Raw genomic sequence first — 15963 nt, 5'->3', positions numbered from 1 at the left:
CGACTTTAAGCAATTTTTAGACCTCGTCGTTGACCGCGGAAGCTCGTTCAGGTCCTAGCTTCCGCCTTTTTTGTTTGACGGGCTTGAAAGTCGGATCGATATTTAATTCGTGACACGTTATGTCAATGTCAATCCCTGGCATATCTTCTGCGGCCCATTCCGGAGATGCTTCGTCGAGACAGACTGTGACCACAGGCTCGCAAGTTGGTTCGCGTTTTTCCTCTAGGGCCGCGATGTTACGAGACTGCCAGTAGAGTTCAGCCGAATCTTGACTTCGCGAACCTTGGTCGGAGACCTTTTTCTCCGTTTTTCTAGGAACGGTCTCGAGGTCTGGTCTTTTTTGTTTTTGTTCTGCGGCGTAACACACCTGCGATACTCTTGGGTTTCCCCATATTACCTCGATTCCGCTAGGGGTTGGAAACTTGAGGCAAAGATGGTACGTGGATGGGATGGCACGCATGGCGTTCAACCATGGCGTTCCCATGATAACGTTGTAAGATGCAGAACGGTCAACAACTAGAAACTCTGTGACACTCTTGTCACGGTTCCGGCTTTGACTGCGAGATTAATCGATCCGTAGGCCTTGGTCGTTTCTCCCGAAAGTCCCAGTAGTGGGCCAGGGTATTTCACGATTTCGAATTGATCGATGCCCATTTTCTCGAGAGTATCTTTGAAGATGATATCGGCCGAACTTCCGGTGTCGATTAGCACCCTTGCGACGTCGATATCTCGGATCGTCAGTTCGATAACAAGGAGATCGTTTTGAGGTTTGGCTCGATCGACCGTTGCACCCCCCTTGAGCGAGATGACGTTCGCGCACGTTGAGTCTTGCATATCGTTCTTGATCGTTGAGTGGTTTTTGCGGGTTAGATTGATCCGTACCCCCCCCTCCTTCTAGCGCCAAACTATGGGAACCGAAATTCGCACTGTCGATTTCCGTTTAAATAAGGAAACTAGGAAAACCCTAATTCCCAGAGGTCCCGGATATCTGCTAATACCACACGCCAAGCAAATCAGAACACAATAATGACAACGAAGAAGTATAAAAATCGTAAGAAGAGAGCAAAGAGAAGTCTTATTCCGAATTTGCGTATGAGCGTTTACAACAAGGTATAAGCCTGGGCTCGAGAGCTGTCGGCGAGATTCCTAGTTCTAGTAACCCTAAGACGGCTAAACCTAATTGAGTCACAGCTCGAAATAACAAAAACGGAAAGTTGCCTAATTGCTCTAAGTGCTAAGTTTTCTCTCCAAAGTTCTCCCTCATGCCTCTCGCCTAGGACCCTTTATATACTGGCTCCAAGGTCGGTTTACGCTTTTCCTCTTCTGCCCTTAAGCCGCCATAGCATAAAAATGGAGATATTCCATTTTTTCCGATCTTCGTAATTATCTTCAAAATTTCGTATTTATCCGCGGAAACTTGACATTTATCTTTCCTTGCGAACCAAGCGTAAACCGACATGTGGTTTACGGGCTGTTGGTTAAGAAATCGTAAGTTGGGCCTCGAGTCATGTCTTAGGTCCCTTTGGGCCGTCTTTCGACTCGAAGCGTTTATTACGGCTTCTTTCGATAAAGAATGAACTTTCCGCGGTTTTTACGGTAAAGTTTGATTGATAACTTAGAAATGGCGGGGAACATGAGATGGGTTCGCTACGGTATTCGGGAGATAGCATCGAAGGGTAGACGAGAATTCATGGACTGATGTCGTATCAACGTTTCGGAAGAGCTCTGTCGCTACGTAGTGACCGAACGCTCAGTCGCTACGTAGTGACCGAACGCTCAGTCGCTACGTAGTGACCGAACGCTCAGTCGCTACGTAGTGACCGAGCGGAATGGACGTTTGGTCACTACGTAGCGATTGAGCTTTGGCTCAAACTCGGTTGCTACGTAGCGACCAAGCGGAGCACGTGTTTGGTCGCTGCGTAACGATCCTTCTCGAGCTCTTGTCTGATGATTCGCGTTTCTTCCGCAAAACTTTTTGTAAAGAAGAATCTATTTCGAAAAAGTATTTGTCGAAGAATTTTTCTTCTTCGGGGTTTTGGACGTTAACTTCGTCGTAACCGTTTTCGACCCCAACAGGAAGTTTCTCCTGATGATATCTCCAACGCTCTGTCCCACACAATTGTCCGTCGAAAACCTACAAAATTTGAAAGAATACATATATTTAGAGCAATTGTATAATTAGTATATTTAAATACAATGAAAACTTTAATAAATTAAAATTACCAGTAAGTGTGGGGTGGTCGATCTGGGTTGATGATTCGTAAACCTTCTCGTCCCGGCATCTGGAGAAGGTCTTCCACTGTATATCTTGCATATGGTGCATTCGGTGGCACCATCAAATATGGATGAACAAATGCAAGAGCCGGAGCAGCTGCGGGAGCCGGAGCTGCTGCGGGAGCAGGAGCTGCTGCAGGAGCCGGAGCTGCTTCGGGTGCGGTGGACTGCTGCTGAGGATGGTGTGGAGGATGATGCTGCTCATTCCGAGGCTGCTGTGGAGGCTCATCGTACTGGGGAAAGAATTGAGCAGGGTTATCGAACCGCGGATAGTAAGCTTCAGGGTCATATGCCTGTGGAGGCACATACGGATCGGCATATTGGCTATCAGGCACATTCTCTTGGCCGGATGCAGTGCCGGAAGTAGAAGCCGATGGATCCGACTGTGGAAGAAAGTTACTCGCGTAAGAGTTTCTATGCGTAAGGTTCCTAATTATCTGTCTACCGCTAGCCATAGCAATATCGTCAATCTGAAAAACAAACATAAAAAATACATGGTTATAAACAATTCAAATTTATTATATAAAAATAATCTAAACCTATTCTAATTTGATCATAATCTAACTCCATCCTAAACTAATTCCATCCTAAACTAATTCCAAACCTAAACTAATTCCAAAACTAAACTAACTAACCACCTAAATCTTAAAAAAAAAAAAATACCTAGAGAGAGATGGGAGGTCGTTGTTAGAGAGAGGGTAATGAGCAACTAAATGGCTTCGCGAGGTCTGCCTATATATAGAGTTTTGCTGTTAGTCGTAAATTCGTTGTAAATGTACGACCAATGAGAGACGAGCAGTCGTAAATAAGTCGTAAGTTTACGACTAATGGGGGACCAAGATTAATAACGACCAATGAGAGACTACTTTTTCTTTTTACGACCAATCAGATACTAGTGGTCGTAAATAAGTCGTACATTATGACCAATAAGGGACGCAGTCTTTACGACTAATTATTGACTACCGTTGAAAATTTGAATAAAAAAGAAGAGAAGAAAGATACCTAGAAACACAGGTGGAAAGAGACAAAGCGAAACCTACGTAAAACATACGTAAGTCTCGCCTTGTCTCCAACTACATGTTTTCTAGGATCTTTCTTCTCCTTCTTTTTTTATTCAAATCTTTATGATTTGATGAGGAAATTGGTTTGGAATTGTGTTTGATTTGGGGAGCAAAGTGGTGAGCTTTTATAGGAAACTGCCGGAGGCTTTACGACTAATAGGTGTCGTCTCGTTTTCATTTAGTCGTAAATTTTAAGTAGGTAACGACTAATCAGCTTCGTTATATTTTAGACTAGTTGTAACGGAGCCGTAATTTTTGACTACTTAGCTTCGATACCTTTTATATTAGTCGTAAATTAGTAGTAGTTAATGACTATTTAGCTTCGTTATCTTTTAGACTAGTCGTAAGAGAGTCGTAATTTACGACTAATTAGCTTCGATTTTTGTTTTAACCCTAAAACCGAAACCCCAATCCCCAAATCACAAACATCATAAGCTATAATACACTTCCAAACCCCAAACTACAAACCTCAAACATCCTAATTGAACAAACATGATCGGATAAGTTATATAAATATTATATGTAATACAAAGTGTTTAATAATACAATAGAAACTCGACCACTCATCATCAGAAACATCATCCACTTCATCGTTTTCTTCAAATTCATCTTCGTGGGCTTCGTCTGTTGCATCGTCTGGAATTTCTTCATATCCCTGGTTGTATGGATCAACAAGTAAGATATCATTTGTAGCTTGCTCTGGTATTTCTACTTCATTTACGGTATCTTTTTGTAAAAGTGGTTGTTCATCAGTCAAGACTCGACTCCGAGGTGTAACTTTTATAGCGGCTAACCAAGATATTCCAGATTGTATAATCCTCGGATATGGAATAAAACAAACTTGGTCTGCTTGAGATGTCAATATGTTGGGTTCAAATTTGTTATACCTTGGTGTAGCATTTATATCAACAACTCCAAACTTGCTATACCGAACACCTCTATTGACGGCGGGGTCAAACCAGTCACATTTGAAGAGAACGCATTTCAGCTTCACCATGCTGGGGAACTCTACTTCGATGATCTCTTGTAAGATTCCATAGAAATCAGTTTCACCTTTCACACATACTCCATAGTTCATTGTTGCTCGCCAACTTTCATATCCGTAAGTGTGAAAAGTGTAGCCTCGTGTGAAATACATTGATGCTGTGGTGACCTTAGCGACCGGACCTTGTATCATTTCGTGAAACCACTGAGGATAGAATGAATCATTATAATCAACCTGGATCATCAACATATATATATATATATATATAACTTCATAATCAACCTTAAATATTATATTGTGATGTGTATACCTGCGTTTTCAACCACTTCACAAAATGTTGGTCTTTCCTTTTGTTGAGATCATTGGTTGATATCCCTGGTATAGCTTCTTCGACTTGGGCAACGAAATCGCTGTTTTAGTCCAATATATATCATTAAAAAGTACTATATATATATATATATATGTGTGGTAAAAATATGTAACGGCCAAATTAATTTTAATTACCTTTCAAATGCCTCAATCTCCTCGCAGTTAAGAAGTATATATGTGTGGGCACTGTGAGCATCATCTTCACTCGACCACCAAACTTCTTTCAATTTCCCACCTAGACGTCCAATCTGACAGAATATGTCTGGAACATCTTCAACAATATATGTCGGCATAACACCACCATAATCATATCTGCTCGTAGTCGTTTTCCGTGTTCGGACTTGGGACCCAAAGTAGTACGACGTGAAGTGAGATGTTTCCTCATTCAAACTCCCAGCAACTATTGAACTTTCCACCCTAGCCAGATTTTTGGTTTTCCCTTTCAAATATTTCATGGCTCGCTCCTAAGGATACATCCATCTGTTATGAACAGGCCCACGAAGCAATGCCTCGTACGGAAGGTGGACAACTAAATGTTCCATGACGTCAAAAAATGATGGAGGAAAAATCTTCTCCAAGCTGCACATCAAGATCGGGATATTCTCATCAAGTTGTCTGATGACTTCTACAGTTAAGGTGCGTGTGCTAAGATCTCTGAAAAAATTTCCGATGCCTGCAAATGTACATGCCAACGTAAGATACTTTTCATAAGTTTTTTTCCAAGAAGAAGTAATAATAGCTTTATTTGTTACTTGCAAGTGCCTCGTGAACATTTTTTGGAAGCAACTCCGTAAATGCAAATGGTAGAAGTCGTTGCATAAACACATGACAGTCATGGCTCTTCATCCCTGAAAACTTCTGTCCCTGCTGATCAACACATCTTGATAGATTTGAAACATATCCATCAGAAAACTTCACATATGATGCCACCCACTTGAACAACGCTGCTTTTGCTTCTGCTGACAATCTGAAAATGAGAACCGGAATTTTTCCATCGTTTCTAATATGCAGCTTAATCCTAAAACATAATGCAGGCAAATCCAACCTTGAGTTCTTGTTATCTTTTGTCTTCCCGGGGACGTTCAACAATGTATTGATGATGTTGTCAAAGAAGTTCTTCTCTATATGCATCACATCAAGATTGTGGCGTAGAAGTAGATTTTTCCAATACGGAAGTTCCCAAAATATACTCTTCTTGTGCCAATTATGCTGTGTCCCGTAACCAGCAAACATATTTGCAGTAGTATGCCAATTACCCCCTTTCTTGACTGTGTCTTGTGCACCATAGTAATAAATATCCTTCACGATTTTCTCTCCAGATAAATATGGTGGTGCGGTGTCTCGTACAACCCTTTTTGACCGAAACAATTTCTTGTTCCTTCGGTACGGATGATTAATGGGAAGAAATCTCCGATGACAATCAAACCAGGACGTCTTCCTACCATTTTTCAGCTGAAATTCGTATGTGCTTCCCATACAATAAGGACAAGATAGCCTTCCATGCGTCGTCCAACCTGACAACATCCCGTATGCAGGAAAGTCACTAATGGTCCACAAAAGAACTGCTCGCATTGTAAATTTTGTTCTCGTTGAACAATCATATGTCTGCACGCCTGTTGACCATAATTCCTTCAATTCTTCTATCAAAGGCTGTAGAAAAACATCAAGGGACCTCTTCGGATGCTTTGGCCCAGGTATCAATATACTCATGAAAATCAATTCCTTTCCCATACACATCTCTGGTGGAAGGTTGTATGGCGTTAAGAAAACTGGCCAAAGCGAATATTGTCTTCCAGACATTCCAAATGGACTAAAGCCATCTGTGCAGAGCCCAAGATAAACGTTGCGGGGGTTGCTTGCAAATCAGGGTACACCGAATTCAAGTGTTTCCACGCTTTTGCATCAGAGGGATGATTGATCTCGCCTTCCTTCTGAGTATGTTCTGCATGCCATCTCATCGCTGCTGCCGTCTTTTCAGATTGATATAATCTCTTCAGTCTATCCTTGATAGGTAAGTACCACATCCGCTGGTACGGCACCCTATTCCGCCCACGTCCTTGCGGTTTATATCGTGGCTTCTTGCAAAATTTACACTCTAACAATTCTGCATTTTCTCCCCAGTATATCATACAGTTATCTATACACACATCAATCATCTCCGAAGGTAAACCAAGGCTATGAACCAGTTTCTGAATCTCATAATAAGATTCAGCACACCGATTATCTTCAGGCAAATACGCTTTAAACAACTCAGCCCATGCATCCATACAAACTTCAGGTAAGTTATGATCAGTTTTGATATTCATCATCCTAGCTGCCAATGATAATTTAGAAAGACCTTTGCTACAACCTTCATAAATTGGCTCATTAGCTGCTGCTAGCATCTCATAAAATCTTTTTGCATCCAAATTAGGCCCCTCTAAATTTTCTACCTCCTCTATTACTGATCTTGTTTCACGAAATGCATATGTAACCATATCATGCATCCTATCATGATCTACCATATGATCCTCTTGAAGGTTAAAACGTTCAGAAGGTAAATGTGGTTCCTCTCTGTTACGAACATTTTCAACCTGATTACTACTACTAGCTTCATTCCTATTATCAGATTCTCCGTGGTTAAACCAGATATAGTAATGTGGAGTAAATCCTCTATTTACTATATGTTTCCAAACCGTTTCACTAGCAGCAAACTTGGTATTGTTTCATTTACGACAGGGACAAAACATTTTACCCGTTTCTAGTGTGAGAGACGTCTGTCCGACATGGTACATGAACATCTCTGCTCCGTTGAGAAATTCTTCTGTTAGTCTTCCGCTTGAATCTTTATGCGCATACATCCAACTCCGAAGCTCATAGATATTTCTAGACTTTTTTTTTTTACTCTTTCTCGTTTTTTTTGTGCATCTTAAGATTGAGGGTGAATATCATATTTATAGGGAAATTTCGATTTTGGGTTTACAACGAATTTACGTTTGATAATAACGTAACCACCAATGTGCAACTGCATTCCTCGTAAATTGGTCATTAATCAGATGGTGCAGCGTTGATGTTTCTTAGTCATATATTTACGACTACTTTACGACTACATGAAAGTTTAGTCATAAACGAGAAGTTAGTTTACGACCAATTTGCGACGAAAACTATTAGTTGCAAAATTACGTCTATGTTACGACGAACATTCAGGTAGTCGTAACTTAGTCGTAAAGTCGAAGGTAATTTACGACTACACATTTGTAGTCGTAAATCGTAGTCGTTACTCCCACGTTTTCTTTTAGTGATTACCTTAATGATACGGGTCTTCACCAGCGCTGCATTCACCACACAGAGAGTGTAGCCGTCGGTGGCGGGTTTCGATGGGTTTCTGACGGAGAAGACGCTAACGACGGAGAGAGTACTCGTCCGTGGTGGGTTTCGATCGGTCCCTGACGGAGAAGACGATGAGGACAGAGACAGTCGTCGTCGATCGGTCTTCAGACGGAGAAGACCGCAGCCGCCGGAGATGACGCCGTGAGGAGAGTCATCGTCTGTCGTGGTTTTGATCGCCGTTTCGATCGCTTCCTTTGTGTCGGAGAAAACAAGAAGCCGACACAAATGAGCGAAAGAAAGAAAAGAAAAAAAGAAAAATAAAATTAATCTATTCCCAAGCCGACACGTAGGGGTGGGCATTCGGGTATCCGTTTAGGTTTGGGTCGGGTATTTTAGATTTTCGGGTATTTTGGTATAGAGGTGTAGAACTCGTTCGGGTATTTCTGTACTTCGGGTCGGGTTCGGATATTTTTAGTTCGGGTTCGGTTATTTCGGATCGGAGTTCGGATATTTAGATTTTGAAAAAACAAAATTAAATTTTCATTTCTCAAATTTCTTGTATTTAAAAATATAATTTCACTTAACTAATTTTTTTTATTTTTAATAGATTGAATGGTTAATAGATTTCGACATAACATTTTGTAACTAAAAAGACATTAATTTGGTTACTGTTTTTAAAATTTTGATGTAAGTTTTTGTTAATTCTTGAAATAAAAAGCTTGACATGCATTTTAAGTGAGTAGCAAATCATTTTTTCCGTAATTCTATGTATATCATATGAACTTAAAATATGTGTAGTATCAATATAAATATTCTATATAAAATGAGAGATGTAAACTAGAACTATAAGGTTAATTACACATATATTTGGTTATTTTCGGATATCCATTCGGGTTCGGATATTACCCGTTCGGGTTCGGATATCCAATCTCTCCTAATTCAATACCCGTTCGGATATTCTGCTACTTCGGTTCGGATTTCGATTCAGTTTATTCGGATCGGGTTCGGATACCACTTAGGATATCGGATAAAGTGTCCACCCCTACCGACACGTGTGTTAAAAACCAATTTAAAAAACGCTCCCACAACACCTTCAGGATCGGTAATGGGCTTTTTATTTTGTTTTGAATTAATTAAATGGATAATTTCCCTTAAAACTCAGTTTAGAGTCAGCGATAAACTTGGTCTAATTCATTAAGGGCATATAATATATTTTTCAACTTTAAATAAGAAGGAAAAGAGAGAGAGAAAATCAGAAAACCTAGCTCATTAAGCAAAAGTGAATCTCTGTCAGGACTCAGGAACAAGAAGAAGATGGGATTGTTCTCCAACAAGATCTCCAGAGATGAGCTCAAGGCCGGAGATCACATCTATTCATGGCGATCTTACATCTACTCCCATCACGGTTCCATCTCCTTCACTCTCTCTCTCTCTTATCCACATTTTCGCTTACTCTCGATCACGATCTTTAGCTCCTTTCTCTGGGTTCTATGCATTCCATTTCATAGGAATCTATGTAGGAGCCGGTAAAGTCATTCACTTTACTCGTCGAGGTGGTCTTGAAATCGGAACCGGTACGTATCTGGACAAGATCATCGAGATTTCAGTTCCTCGTCACGGCGGAGACAACCCTTGTCCTAATTGCGGAGGCCAATCGACTCTCGACGGCGTGATCTCTTCTTGTCTCGACTGCTTTCTCGCCGGAGGAAACCTTTATCTCTTCCAGTACGATGTCTCCAAGGCTATCCTTGTGGCTAAACAGCGAGGCGGTACCTGCACTACCGCACCTTCAGATCCTCCTGAAGAAGTCGTTCACCGCGCGAGGTACCTTTTATGGGGAAATGGGTTTGGTGAGTACCATCTCTTGGACAACAACTGTGAGGATTTTGCTATCTATTGCAAAACTGGTCTGCTTGTTTTTTCTGTCACCAAGTCTGGAAGTAGCAGCCAAGTCAACGCGGTGTGTGCAGCAGGTGGTGTTGCTTCTTTGGCACTCAGGTATTTAGGGGTGGGAAGGACTGCTGGTCAAGCGGCTTCATTGGCGGTGTCTCCAGCTACGGTGGTTTCTGCTGCAACCAGGGCTGTTACGATGACGCTTGGACTTGTGACTACTGGTTTGGCAGCCGCCGTGGCTGTGGCGGGATATAGTAAATACTGTATCGGTCGTGTGGCTTACGACGTTGGTGTGAGAAAGGATGTTCGCAAAGTCCCTGTGGAAGAGCTTGCTACACTTATGGCAGTTCTAGAAGGCAATATATTGGACAATTTGGACATTACCAACAGCGACAAAAACAAGTAGTGGAAAATTACTTGAGTACACGGTTCATGGATGGTTGGATGAGTCGATGACTAATCTGTTGACTTTGCTTATGCTTTGTTTGTATTGTGTAAACTGTATTTTAACCATTTGTGGAAATGGCAAATACAGTCAACAATATTTATTACTTTCAAGAACTAAACTCTATCAAGAGATTTAGATAAAGATCAACTCCATGATAAAACTGCTTACTTTTCATTTACATAAAGAGAAATGGAGAGTCAAGACAGTAATTAGTTCCTTCCTCAGACATCACTTCAACGATATTTTAATTGCAGGAGACAAATATCTTACTATTAGCAATGGTCTGCTACTGAGAATAGTATGATGGGTGGAATGGCGGCATTACAAATCCAGCTTGCTGACCATAGTAAACAGGTTGAGGAATTGCAGCGGAACCATAAAGCCCAGCAGCTACTGGGTTCATGTAAGGGCCAAGAATACCACCACGTGCTGGGCTCACAAACACCAAAAGGGTTCAACTGTAAGCCATGATGATGACTAGGTTCAATCATAACACCACCAGCTTCTTGTCTAGGAACTTGTGTACCACTGCGATCACGAGGCCGCTTTCTCCCCTTCGGCTTCGGCTGTGGCGGCTCCACGTTGCGTTTCCTCTGCGCCTTCTGTCTCTCCAGCTCCTCCACACGCTCCTCAACTCTCTCCTCAGAGTACTCAGCCTCAAGATTCCGATCTTTGATGATCTTGATCACCGCTTTCAACGCACTAACTTCTTTATCAGTAGCCTCGTTCTGCGACTTGAGAGAGTACTTATCCTCCTTGCAAACTCTCTCAGCAGCGTCTCTCGAGTCCTTAACGTAACCTTTCAACACAGAGACCGGCTCAAACCCGTCACTCATCCCACATTCGCACATAAACTGATAAGTCTACAAATGGGCCACGTTGAAGATTAATGGGCCTTTACTCTTATCAACTTTTAAGCATTTTATGCACTATATGTAATCACCATTGTTGTAAGAAACATCTATGGAATTAGGATCATCAATCAAAACGGGTTCAATCCCTAATTTCTTCCTCTCTATCTTCTCTTCTACCTCTGCTCTCCCTCAATCTTCTCCCCTTTCTGTTCTACACAAATAAGCTCATCCCTGGGCTTATTATTGGTATCAGAGCTCAAGTTCCTTTTGACCTTGAGGTTTTTTCTTAAAAAAAAAAAAAAATTGTTTTCAATGATGAGTTCGAGAAGCTACTACAATCATTCAAACAGATGGATGTGGATCGAAAACTTCGTGAAGTGCTTCGGCTGGACAGTCAGAAGCTGCAGTATCTCATAACGCTTTTATCCCTAAAAGGTTTGAAGATCTAAGGGTCAACGGAGGTATCAGGCTCAGAAGGATTCCAATCAAGCTAATCTACCACAAGGCTAAGTTTAAGAAACAGAAAAGACGGCTGATAAGGGGAAACCGCGAGCCTTCGGTTACACAAAAACTGGAGATATCAGCAAATTCTTTGCGATTGGGAGTGAAGAGTGTGGGAATGAAGAATCAGTACCATCGGAAGAAGAGAACAACACATGTGAAGCTTGTAAGAGCTGGGGAATGTTCCTAGACTCTCCAAGTTTTAGAAATCCAAAGGATTATATGCAGATCCGTTTGGGAAATAGGCAGATCTGAGTGAAGCCAGAGGGTCATCTCTTCGTGTATGGGTTTACTGCTCCTACGGATATAGATTGTCATGTTGATACATTGATAGGAGGTCAAAGTATCTTCGCTGAGGAGGGTAAGGCACTAGAACATGATGATAATGATGCTGCTATGAAGACCTTGCAGGATGAAGCAATACTGGAGTCTGAATCAGAGGAAAAGAGCAAGTATAAGAGCCGAGTTGATCTCTCTCAAGTTCAACAACAGAGGGGCCAACGAGGGTTTCATAAGGTCCGGTTCAAAGTTAGACTTCGCAGAAGCTGTAAAGTAACAGATGAGAAGGTTACAAAAGATGGGGAACTTTTCAAGCTGGAGAAATCAGAATTGCTTCACAAAGGAAGAAAGTATACAAGAAAGCTTATTGTCAGATGGTACTATTATAAGGTTAGGAAGCGAGTTAAGCCGCTTGGAGCCGCGGAAACGGGGTTCAAATGTCTCTCGAAAGCTGGGACTGAAGCAGGCTATAAGGCCAAAATCATTGTTTCTGCTGTGGGCATGATGCTTCCTGAGACGGTAGAAGTTCAAAGATCTCAGGTTCAGGAGTGGAACTATAAGGCAGGGGTGTTCAATCCGGATATCGGTTCGGTTTCTGTTCGGTTTTTTTTGGTTTTTCGGTGTTTCGGTTTATAAAAAATATCTACCATATTAAAACCATATTTAATATGGTTTGGTTCGGTTTATATACCGTCGGTTTTTGGTTTATTCGGTTTTATACCAAAAAACCATAAATATATTTTTCTTTTAAAATATTTTGTGAATTTTACTTTATAAGATTAGATATCGGCTTTAAATTTAATTATAACATGGTGATATTTTGGTTTTTAAATAATCTATTTTTTATTTTACTATTTAAATAATCAGTAAACATATTTAGGTAATAATAGTAATAGTTTTATGGAATAAAAGTAAGAAATATCAGTAATCCATAATACTATTAAACAAAAAAGTAAAAAATATGTTTTTTTTTAATTTGATAAAAAAAAATTTGAACTTAAAATAAAATATTAAATAACTAAAATAAACATTTAAGTAGGAATATCATACCAATAAAATAAATTAGGTATATATTATTAATTATATTATATAATTTACATATACTTATACTTTATATTTTAATTGATCGGTTTATTCGGTTATTCGGTTTGATCGGTTTATATACCAAACCATATCCATATACCACGGTTTCTTAAAAATGACATCCATTCGGTATATTCGGTACTACCAAATCCAAACCATTTTTTCTATTTCGGTTCGGTTCAGTTTTAATTGGTTCGGTTTTACCGGATTGAACACCCCTACTATAAGGTGAGGAAACGCAGGTTATGGAGAAAAGACATAGTCTCTTCCACCATGGCTGAGTCATATGAAAGGTGCAAGGATGTTCTTAGGTGTAAGAACAGATGGACGAGAACAACGAGCTGTGGGAAAAGAGCACCTTACATCAAAGGGGAGTGGAGAATTTGGGATTGGTTTATATCCTTGGGGTCATGATGATATGGAGGAAGATACATGGGAGTTTGAGATAGAGATTACGGACTAGAAGCGATCCATTCATATGTTTAAAAAGTCAATGGAGACGTGGGCTAAGGAATCAAATTTTGGTCAAGCTGAGTGTTTGAGAGTAATTGACAGTTATTGTGAAGGTGCTGGTAGCCAGAATCCTAACGTCAATGGCAACCGTGTGTGGAATCCTGGAGTTCTAGTGGTTGAAGAAGACAAGAGCTATAGCAGTGTTATAGCTGAGAAGTTGTGGATTGCTGAGTATAGGAGAATTTCTGTTCTGGACGTTCACGATCTCTAGCTTTTTTCTGGGTTCTATGCATTCCATTTCATAGGAATCTATGTAGGAGCCGGTAAAGTCATTCACTTTACTCGTCGAGGTGGTCTTGAAATCGGAACCGGTACGTATCTGGACAAGATCATCCAGATTTCAGTTCCTCGTCACGGAGGAGACAACCCTTGTCCTAATTGCGGAGACCAATCAACTCTCAACAGCGTGATCTCTTCTTGTCTCGACTGCTTTCTCGCCGGAGGAAACCTTTATCTCTTCCAGTACGATGTCTCCAAGGCTATCCTTGTAGCGAGGCGGTACCTGCACTACCGCACCTTCAGATCCTCCTGAAGAAATCGTTCACCGCGCGAGGTACCTTTTATCGGGAAATGGGTTTGGTGAGTACCATCTCTTGGACAACAACTGTGAGGATTTTGCTATCTATTGCAAGACTGGTCTGCTTGTTTTTTTGGTCACCAAGTCTGGAAGTAGCAGCCAAGTCAACTCGGTGTGTGCAGCAGGTGGTGTTGCTTCTTTGGCACTGAGGTTTTTAGGGGTGGGAAGGACTGCTGGTCAAGCGGCTTCGTTGGCGGTGTGTCCAGCTTCGGTGGTTTCAGCTGCAGCCAGTGCTATTTCGACGACACTGGGGTTTGTAACTACTGGTTTTTCAGCCATGGCTGTGGCGGGATACAGTAAATACTGTATTGGTCGTGTGGCTTACGACGTTGGTGTCAGAAAGGATATTCGCAAAGTCCCTGTGGAAGAGCTGTCTACACTTATGGCTGTTCTAGAAGGCAATATATTGGACAATGACAACAACGACAAAAATGTTGTGAAACTTAGGATTTAGTACTGTAAGTTTCTGTATATTATTAATGGGCCGGTTATGGACATCCACCAATTGATTTATAATACTCCCCCTTGGATGCCATAACCATACAGAGATTGTAATACGCTTAATGTTGCCTCATTAAAACATTATCAGGAAAACCCAGTGGGACAAAATCATGATGGAGGAAAAAGAGTACAACACGTACTACTCCCCCTGATGTGAACCTCAGTGGAGGTCCTTCAGCCTACGCATCCCAACCTGATGTGTGAGCTTCCTGAACGTGAAGGTAGGAAGTGCCTTGGTGAATAGGTCAGCTGAATTGTCACTGGATTGTATTTGGACGACCTGGACCTCACCGGCTTTCTGAAGCTCGTGAGTAAAGAAGAACTTAGGCAATATGTGCTTCGTCCTATCACCTTTTATGTAACCGTCCTTGAGCTGAGCAATGCACGCAGCATTGTCCTCATACATCATGGTTGGCTTTTTGCACTCGGCCATCCCGCAATCAGCTCGGACGTGTTGGGTCATCGACCTCAACCAAACACACTCGCGGCTGGCCTCATGTATGGCCAAGATTTCCGAGTGATTAGATGAAGTGGCCGCGATGGTTTGTTTCATGGAACGCCATGATATGGCCATACCTCCATGTGTAAAGACATACCATGTCTGTGATCGAGCTTGATGTGGATCTGATAAATAACCAGCATCAGCAAAGCCAACTAAACCATCTTTGTTATGGTTAGTATAATATAGACCCAAGTCTTTCGTTCCTTGCAGGTAACGAAGAACATGTTTGATCCCATTCCAATGCCTCTGGGTCGGACAGGAGCTAAACCTAGATAGTAGGTTCACGACAAAGCTTATATCAGGCCGTGTGTGAGTTGCCAAGTACATTAAAGCTCCTATGACACTGAGATATGGCATTTTGGGACCTAGGTCATCTTCATCGTCCATCTTGGGACGGAATGGGTCAGTGTCCAGGCCGAGAGACCTCACGACCATGGGACTGGTCAGAGAATGGCAATCAGCCATATTGAATCTCTTGAGTACCTTTTCAGTGTATGCCATCTGATGCACAAGGATCTCATCATTTATGTACTCAAATTATAATCCCAAACAGAATTTTGTTTTCCCGAGATCTTTCATCTCGAATTCTTTCTTAAGGTATTCAACCGCTTGGGAAATTGTATCCAAAGGTTCCTAGGATATTCAGATCATATATTTCGATGATTATCAATATTGTTCTCGAGAACTTGCTGTACATTGAGCTCAATACTCTCTAGTACTTTCATTATCCAGTGGACCATATAAATATGCAGTCACTACATCAGTTTGCTGCAAGTCTAATTTTCTCTCTTATATAGCCAGACTTATGAGAAAT

The 15963-nt window shown here is 41.3% G+C and overlaps 1 protein-coding gene and 1 pseudogene across 1 annotated transcript; both read left to right on the top strand.

Annotated features, from left to right (window-relative positions):
- Positions 1-9151: 9151 nt before the first annotated feature.
- LOC106406665 (protein LEAD-SENSITIVE 1-like) lies at positions 9152-10480 on the top strand. The gene is made up of 2 exons (XM_048772190.1): positions 9152-9403; positions 9507-10480. The coding sequence occupies exons 1-2, from the start codon at positions 9313-9315 to the stop codon at positions 10295-10297; spliced, it is 882 nt and encodes a 293-aa protein (XP_048628147.1). The 5' UTR covers positions 9152-9312; the 3' UTR covers positions 10298-10480.
- Positions 10481-13549: 3069 nt separating this feature from the next.
- Positions 13550-14706, top strand: LOC125597495 (annotated as a pseudogene).
- Positions 14707-15963: the final 1257 nt, after the last annotated feature.

Source organism: Brassica napus, unplaced genomic scaffold (genome assembly GCF_020379485.1).
Source record: "Brassica napus cultivar Da-Ae unplaced genomic scaffold, Da-Ae ScsIHWf_1462;HRSCAF=2054, whole genome shotgun sequence".
NCBI classification, from domain to species: domain Eukaryota; kingdom Viridiplantae; phylum Streptophyta; class Magnoliopsida; order Brassicales; family Brassicaceae; genus Brassica; species Brassica napus.
This window is presented reverse-complemented; position numbering and strand designations above follow the sequence as displayed.